This window comes from Jatropha curcas, chromosome 6 (genome assembly GCF_041381405.1).
Source record: "Jatropha curcas cultivar XTBG-Jc1 chromosome 6, XTBG_Jcur_1.0, whole genome shotgun sequence".
Lineage (NCBI taxonomy): Eukaryota > Viridiplantae > Streptophyta > Magnoliopsida > Malpighiales > Euphorbiaceae > Jatropha > Jatropha curcas.
In genome coordinates, this window is record NC_143156.1 from 21643498 (window position 1) to 21652392 (window position 8895).

At 34.9% G+C, this 8895-nt stretch overlaps 1 protein-coding gene across 3 annotated transcripts; it reads left to right on the top strand.

The window, feature by feature from the left end:
- The first annotated feature begins 859 nt into the window (after positions 1-859).
- On the top strand, positions 860-5135 carry LOC149495709 (uncharacterized). 3 transcript variants are annotated; one of them, XM_089722270.1, is made up of 3 exons: positions 860-1211; positions 1332-4059; positions 4733-5135. In XM_089722270.1, the coding sequence occupies exon 2, from the start codon at positions 1519-1521 to the stop codon at positions 3754-3756; it is 2238 nt and encodes a 745-aa protein (XP_089578396.1). In that variant the 5' UTR covers positions 860-1211; positions 1332-1518; the 3' UTR covers positions 3757-4059; positions 4733-5135. The 3 variants fall into 3 exon arrangements, with proteins under 3 accessions (XP_089578396.1, XP_089578397.1, XP_089578398.1); XM_089722271.1 differs by having other exon boundaries at positions 1335-4059; XM_089722272.1 differs by having other exon boundaries at positions 1463-4059.
- Positions 5136-8895: the final 3760 nt, after the last annotated feature.

An 8895-nucleotide genomic window follows, 5' to 3' on the forward strand; every position in this document is an offset into this window, starting at 1 on the left:
AGCAACAAAAAATAAAGAAAGAAAAAAAAAACGATATGGATCAAGAGGCTGGTTGATCTTGACCATTTGAACAAGTAGTGACAAGGAAACAAGAGGAACCACACCTAGAGAATTCAGACCAAGAAAGGACAAAAACCAATTCTAGGAACAGAATCCTTGTTTTAGAGAGTTTTCATTTTATAATAAAGAAAAGCGAAAGTGAGAGGGGAAAGAGTGAGAGAGTGTCATAAGCCTTTATGTTTCTCATTCCTTCGACACTGAAACCTAATCACCAATGAAGGAGATGATTATGGTACCACTAAAGTCGATCGTCGTTTTATTAAGAGTCTTACTCCTTTGGGTTTCATAAATCTCATTAAGTTTTAAACTCTAAGACACCTTGTTAAAATTAGATGTCTATTTTTATTTTTGTTTAAGATTATAGAAGTGATTATGAGGTATTAAACTTGTGGTGGTGGTGGCAACGACGACAAAACAATTAGTTGGAGTATTAATAAATTACTGATGGAACTAAATCATAAGGAAGCGAGGGAGAGAGAGTGAGAAAGAGTATTTTGTGTCAAATGAAGGATAAAAGCATCTTTTCATTTAAAATTCTATATGAGATACATGTGAATCTTATGATCTACTTGACTAAATATCTACATCGAAAACTGATAGGGTAAAGTGGGGCTCATTTTGGCTTAATTATCTTTTCGATAATCAAATTAAACGATTTACATTTGATTGCAAATATAAAAAATGCGAACACTCGATTGCAAATATTTTCATTCATACACTAAAAACAACAAAATTTGGAAAGTTTACAAAAACCAAAACGACGTAGTTTCATATGCTTAACTGTTTTGCATTGGGGTAACAAAAGGAAACCCTAACCTGATTCTTCTTCCCATTTTCTCCGATCTCTCCTTCGTCTTCCCGTCCCTCTCTCGATCTCTCTATATCTCTGTCTTCCCTTCCTCCCTGCACAGTTCACCATCTCATCGGAACCGCCACCAACGTTGAACAACAACATCATCAACTCCTCAAGAACCTCACTTGGCAACCTTCATTTCCTTTTTACATTTCTTTTCAATCGATCAAACCGAAAACTAATTACTTCTCTTTTCTCTCTGACACTGACTGTGGAGGAGCGTGATTTTCTTTCCTTTGCTTGCAACAGCACAAGAATATGTTCGTTGAAGTGTATTGAGATTAGCTGTCATATTGAGGTAAATCACCCCTAATTAAATTAATTGTTTTCTCGTACACACTTTTACTTTAGGAATTGTTTGTTTAATTATAAGTTAGGAATGAGTAGTGCCATTTTGGCTGGTTAACACTCCTTGCAGCAGGCAGGAAGGTCAAGGGTTTTGAACTTTTGATGGTAGCTCTTACTTTGAAGAATGAAGAATGAAAGAATTTGTAAAATTGAACAACGTTGTCGCCTTTGTCTTTTTTTGATTTAGTTATGCATTTGCAGTAACAATTCTTGCAAAAGGGGTAAAGGAAATATTAGAAAAAGGTGGAGTAAGGAAAATGGAATGCAATAAAGATGAGGCTGCCAAAGCCAAAGAGATTGCGGAGAAGAAATTTTTGGGGAAAGACCTTGCTGGGGCGAAGAGGTTTGCTTTAAAGGCTCAAAATTTGTATCCTGGGCTTGAGGGTGTTCCCCAGATGGTCGCAACATTTGATGTGTATATTTCAGCTGACAATAAAATTAACGGAGAAGCTGATTGGTATGGGATTCTTGGTGTGGATCCTCAAGCTGATGATGAAACTGTGCGGAAACAATACAGAAAACTCGCTTTGATGCTTCACCCTGACAAAAATAAGTCTATTGGAGCTGATGGTGCATTTAAATTTATTTCTGAAGCATGGAGTTTATTGTCTGATAAATCTAAGAGAGCGGCATATGACCTGAGGAGAAGGAATGCTAAAGTATCTCAGAGAGTTTCAAACCCTGCAGCTGGTTCATCTGGTTCATCGGCAACACCAGCGTCTACTGGTGTTTACAATTTCAGCAAACCAAGTGTAAAGACGCAAAAGACTACTACTCGAACTGGTCATTCTTCAACTCCAGTTTCAACTCATAAGTCAAGGCCTAATACCTTTTGGACTGTTTGTCATCGATGCAAGATGCAATATGAGTATCTCAGAGTGTACCTCAACCATAATCTCCTATGTCCTAATTGCCATGAGCCATTTTTAGCTGTTGAAACACAGCCCCCGCCATCAAATGGCTCTAAGTCTTCCACCACATGGAATTTTTCTCAGCAGCGGCAGAGCTCAAATCATCAAGCTGCCAGTAAAAACACATCAAATCCTGCTAATGCTGGACCTGGCAGACCTGATTCATACAGTCAATCAAACTTCCAATGGGGTGCATTCTCTAGAGTAAGTGGTGCTTCGTCTGTTGCTCAGGCTGCGAGTGTGGTTCAGCAGGCATATGAAAAAGTGAAGAGAGAGCGTGAGGAAGCACAGGCAGCCACAAAAAGGGAGGAGGCCCTTAAACGAAAGAAACATGCCTCCAATAGGATGGGTGATGTGTCGAACTCTAATTATGCTAAGAGAAGGAAAATTGTGGAAGATATTGGTTTGAGCAACTATGGAACCAATGTTACTAGTCAAATGGGCGCTGGACGAGAAACTAGCTCATCTGCTTTTTCTGGATCTAGGAAGGGTAATTTTCAATTTGGTAGAGTTAATGGAATCCTTCAGCCTGTCCCAAGGGATGTGCCCCAGTTTGGGCTTCAAACCCTACTTATGGAGAAGGCTAGGACAGAAATTCGTAAGAAACTAAATGAATGGAATTCAGGCACAGGGAATAAATCTGCTGTGAATAATGGAAAGGTTAATGTGAAAGAAAATGAGGGAGGAGAAAAATCTCGGGCAAAGCCTGACATTTGTGATCAAAATAAGTCTGACGAGCCACAAGACATGGTGAATGGAATTCAGGGCATCAAGCGTTCTTCTGGATCTTCTGATGCAAAAGTAGATAAGGAAACTCTGGAACCAATGTCAATAGATGTCCCTGACCCAGATTTTCATAATTTTGACAAGGACCGAACAGAAACCTGTTTTGGAGAAAACCAGGTATGGGCTGCATATGATGGTGATGATGGGATGCCAAGGTATTATGCTATGATCCATAATGTGATATCTTTGAATCCATTTAAGATGAGGATCAGTTGGCTTAATTCAAAGACTAACAGCGAACTTGGCCCACTAAACTGGGTAGGTTCTGGCTTCTCAAAAACTTGTGGTGAATTCAGAGTTGGCAGATATGAGATTTATAATTCACTTAATTCATTTTCACACAAGGTCAAGTGGACAAAAGGAACCCGTGGAGCAATTCGCATATATCCTAGAAAAGGAGATGTTTGGGCTCTGTACCGGAATTGGTCTCCTGAATGGAATGAACTGACAGAAGATGAAGTGATACACAAGTATGACATGGTGGAAGTGCTAGAAGATTACAGTGATGAAGTAGGTGTAACCATTGCTCCACTAGTTAAGGTTGCTGGTTTCAAGACTGTGTTCCATCAGCATTTGGACCCTGGGGAAATTCGTTGTATTCCAAAGGAAGAGTTGTTTCGATTTTCCCATCACGTTCCATCATACTTGCTTACAGGTCAAGAAGGTCCAAATGCTCCAAAAGGTTGTCGAGAGCTAGATCCAGCAGCAACCCCAGTGGAACTCCTTCAGGTGATAAATGATGTTAATGAAGAAGAGGTTTTAGAAAATGCGGAAAAATCGAAGGAAGAAAAGAGATAACAAATTATGTCGAAAAAGTCAGTAACAAAGAGATGCAAATGAAACCTATATAAGCTGGGGACGAAAAAGAAGGAAACTTATAAAGATAGTAAATAAGTAAAAATTGTAGATGATGCTACAGAATATAAGTGGAACATGCAGTAGGAAAGGTGGTTAATTGACTTCCATATTAATTTTTTTGACTTTTGATGTGGATATACGTATTGATCTAAGGCAAAGGAAGGGAAACTTGTTCATCTCATTGGAGTGGAACACGGGGCTCAAATTTTGTTTCAAGTCATGTGGGCTATCATATCAACCATGGTAATTTCATGCTTATTTTAGCGTTACTTTTAAAAACCCGAAAATTAGTTCTGGTTTCAGACTGGTACTTTTGCTGTTTTGATAGTGTGTTTGTTTATTTCATAGTTGTTTTCCTTCTAGTAGGATCATATTTTGGTGATCTTCGCAGGACCAGAAAATATTATTTATCATGTCCAAGTTTTCATGTTGTATAAGTTTCTTTTAGAGTTTCTCATGATATCATAAGGTTAATTGGTCAAACCATTATTTTTCATCTATTGAGATTTGAGCTTTGAATTGATGTTAGTCTACAAATTTTGATAGAATAGTTTACATAACAATAAAGTTGATTCCAGCTCCGCTAATAAAGCTGATTGCAGCTCCGCTTCATTTATTTTGTAAATGATGGCAAGTAACAATATGTTCAAGTTTTGTAGCATCAAACAATCATTTTTTAAGTATTGAACTAGTCAAGAAAAAGAAAGGGAAATTTTTTTTGGTTCAAGCTGTTTCTCGTTGAAAAAGAAGTTGGCAAATGGGATGTGCATCATGAAATTTGCTTAGCACATTGATTGGAATAGGAGTCAATTACTCTAGTTGGTTAATTTTGTGATTGCAACTCTTATCCTTAAAAGATGCAGTCTGCTTTCCCAGTTGCTGAACTTTTTGTTTATTTTCTGCAACTCTATTACAGGTAACTAGGACAAGTTGAGCCATGATCATAGCATACAATGATTTTGTGAAATGGGAGCTGATGGTTGTCCAGTATCCTTTTCCCGTTAACCTGTGGCAGAGATTAAACTACTCTATATTGGACCACTGGCTATTCATGTTCTGTGGTGCTCCAATTTTTAATAAAAATTCTGTTCCCGTGACTGACTACATTTTCCCATTGCATGTTTTGTACATGGTTCCCTGATGTCTGATTCGATGCATAGAAATGGCTTCTGTTATGCTAGCTGGCCTAATGCATATATTTGCCTTCAAAGTTTGCGCCAGGCATCCTCAAGTTTGCTAGGAATCTAACTTTATATTTTCACATTTCAGTAATAACTATGTTTCTCATTAAATGAAATAATTTTATAAGAGTTCAACTATGACTATTTACTTTTACATTTTATTTTGACAAGAGGCATAATTATTATTGAAATATGAAAGGATAAGATCACGGTAAGTCTCTGCAAGTTTGAGAGTGCCATAAAACAAATCGTATAAACTTCAAGAGTAAATCTATGCATTTGCCCTATGCTAGCTCGTTGATAAATTGCCTATATTTGTCATTAAATTACTCCAATCATTAGGTGGAAATAGATTGGTTGTAATATTTTGATTAGCAATCTTCCGATGAATGAAAATAAAGAAAAGGACACTGACATTGAGTTCGGAGGAATTGGAGCGGGAAGAATGAGATTTGCTATTGATGATTCTGAGTCTGGTAATGGTTTTTTGGATGAATTGTTTTAATCCGAGTTTATTGCGTGTTTGATTTGCTTCTTAGATTTCCATATGATTATGATATAGAAATTTATGCAAAAAGGGGAAGAGCACGAGTCTCATTTTTTAAAATTATTTAACAAAAATACAAATTTTATAATTATTTAAAACTAGTCTAAATTATTAAAAAAAAATTCACACTTTGCGGATTATTTTAACTGTATTCTAAATTCAACTTTTTTTTTATAGTATCTTAAACTTGAATTTTAATTATAAGGGAAAATAATTATTTCGTCCCTAAGGTTTGTCATTATGTAAGTAGTCCCTAATATTTATACAAATATTTATAACATAAGTGAAGTTTATTTCCGTCTTATTAATTGATCCTTCCGTCTAAAAAATACACTTTTTCCATTAATTTTGAAAGAAAAAGACGAAATTATCCTTTGTAAGTTTTCATTATTTCATCCCTAAGGTTTGCCATAATTATTTAAGTAGTCCCTGACATTTATATAAATATTTATAACATTCTTAAGGTTCACTTTTGTCATATTATTTGATCATTCCGTCCAAAAAATACACTTTTTACTGTTAATTGTTAATTTTTAATAGAACGATCAAACTACCTTAAATCCACTAATTAACCTATCATCCGTTTCAACTCATTTGCTTTCCTTCTCTCTCACTCACAAAAATGGTATAAACAAATTCCATAGAGTTCAAAGCAGAATGAACAACATTTACTTGAGCATCAAACATGTTCATGTACTTAATCTTTGTATTTGCATCCAATGCATTACTTTGCTCAATAATCTCAGCAATTAATCCTAGAAACAGCAACCATATGCAAAATCTGCCAAAAAGAAGACCAATATAGCAAAGCAAAAATTTACACAGCACATTTAGCTTAATCTTGTTCACTTGAAACCTGAACACCACCATTAACAAATGCCCATGTAAATTTTAAATCATAAATTGTAAATTAAATTTAAAGTAATCACCCAGTTTGATTTAAACCCAAAATTGAATAAGCAGATTAGAAATTTAGAAATTTACCCAAAATTTAGATTAAAATTTCTAAATTTTGGGTAAATTTAGAGGATTTAGGGTAGTTGAAAGGGAAGATATGTTAATTAGAGGATTTAGGGTAGTTTGGTCATTCTATTAAAAATTAACAGTAAAAAGTGTATTTTTTGGACGGAAGGATAAAATAATATGACGGAAGTGAACCTCAAGGATATTATAAATATTTATAAAAATGTCAGGGCTACTTAAATAATTATGACAAACCTCAGGGAAGAAATAATGAAAACTTACAAATGATAATTTCGTCTTTTTCTCTCAAAATTAACAGAAAAAGTGTGTTTTTTGAACGGACGGACCAATTAATAAGACAGAAGTAAACCTCAGGGATGTTATAAATATTTGTATAAATGCCGGGGACTACTTAAATAATTATAACAAACCTCAGGGACAAAATAATTATTTTCCCTAATTATAATAGCACTCTAATTTCAAATTATATCCAATTTAATGAATAAAATATTATTTATGAAATCCAATTTAACCTTTTCAACGATGTCTTAACGAATCAAATATATTTTTATAAGAGATCTAACTTAAGTATAAACAAAATTCCATGCTTAAAAAATAGCAAAACAAAAACTTAAACTAGTATTCTATGATTATAACCGACTCAAATTTATTATTTTACTTAGCTTTTTAAGCTTTTTCACCCGTTGTCCCTTAGTTATATACCCCAATACACTAACGTACCCAACTTTCAACATGTTATGCAAAAACACCAAATCTTTAAGTTTCATTACACTACAATACATTTGTCAGTGTAGTCGTTTGCTATTAGAAGAAATGCTGACATGATTCATTGGAAATATAAAAAGCTGCTATGTAAACCCTGGCAAGTCAGAGATGTAGTAAAAGTTTATCTCTTTCAACTAAATTTAATGTCTCTCTTCTACCCAGATAAAACCCACGAATGATGGGGTAAAAACTCTCTCAAAAGTCCTCATTGGTGGTCACTTCTGCACTACTGAATTCTTTCTTAAACTTCTCTTTCCAGTATTTCTTGTCTTCTTCATGATCATCATCATCTTCGTTGTCATCATCATTGTTGCCTTCTTCATTTCCTCTAACATAGGTTTCCACTCCTTAGTATAGGGATGCAACGATTGCACTGGAGCCGGCCAGAGCAAAAACAACCCAAGACCTCGAATAGATTTGGACCTAGAATATCTATGGCGAATTAGGGAAAACGCGCGTAGGAAAGCACAAAAACTGTCAGAATTCCTCTATAACGAATAAAAAACCCGCATAAGATCCATGCCGATAACTTCACAAAGGAGCTCAACTTAATTGATCTTGGGTACAATCGGATAATCAGTTTCATGGGGAAAGACGACCCAAATCTCAAACATCCATACCATTGATACAGGTATGGTGAGTTTGGGCTGCACTCATGGCACGGAGTGGTTCTTAGAGATCCAATAGCAGGTCATTTTACTGATGAGTGTGTTATGCTATGAGCAAAGTTAAAGACCAAGAAGAGTGGGAGAAGATTGAACCCAAAATGTTTAATAACTGAAAAACCATGGGAGCAATGAATATTTTGAGTGAGGAAAAGAAATCCGGGTGAATGCTGTGGATAGTTCCATGACCGCCGATGAGGACTTTAGAGAGAGAAAGAGATTTTTTTATCGCGTCAAATTTGTGAGTCTTATTTGAGCAGGAGAGAGGAATTGGATTTAACTGGAAAAGAGAATTTTTACTACATCTGACTTGACTGACTTGACTGACTTGACAGGGCTAATAGAGCAATTTGGCCATGTCAGCATTCCGTCTAATGGCACACAACTAGACTAACTAATGTATTATAGTGTAGCAGAAATTAAAGATTTGGTTTTTTTATGTAATACTGAAATTTTAGTACGCCAATGTAATATAATGTATAATTAAGGGATAAGGGCGAAATTAAGCCTGATTTTTTATGAATTTAAATTTCTAACCAATATTAATTAGGAAAGGTTTGGACGGCGAGTTTTTTTATTAACCTGAAAATATAAGTGAAACAAAACAATAGTTCATTCATCGACTTAAATAAAGTTTGAAATTAAAATGTTATTGTAACTAAAATTGAAGTCATAATATTAAGAAAAAAAAATTTATATTTACGATATAATTAAAACTATCCGTAAAGTTTGAAATTTTTTTAATGATTTAGCCTTAAAACTAATACACAACCCGGCTGAATCCGCAGTTATCACACTGATTTGAACAATAAAATTGTACTGTCAAAAGAAATAGGTTATAAAGTAATAAAAGAACAGAAATCCATAAATCTGCAAATAACCTTATACAATAGCAAGATCATTAGGTTATGGGTTTGTCTCGAAAATAGAAAAGAGA

Coding starts and splice junctions, on each gene's coding strand:
- LOC149495709 (XM_089722270.1), top strand. CDS start 1,519: ATGGAATGCAATAAAGATGAGGCTGCCAAAGCCAAAGAGATTGCGGAG.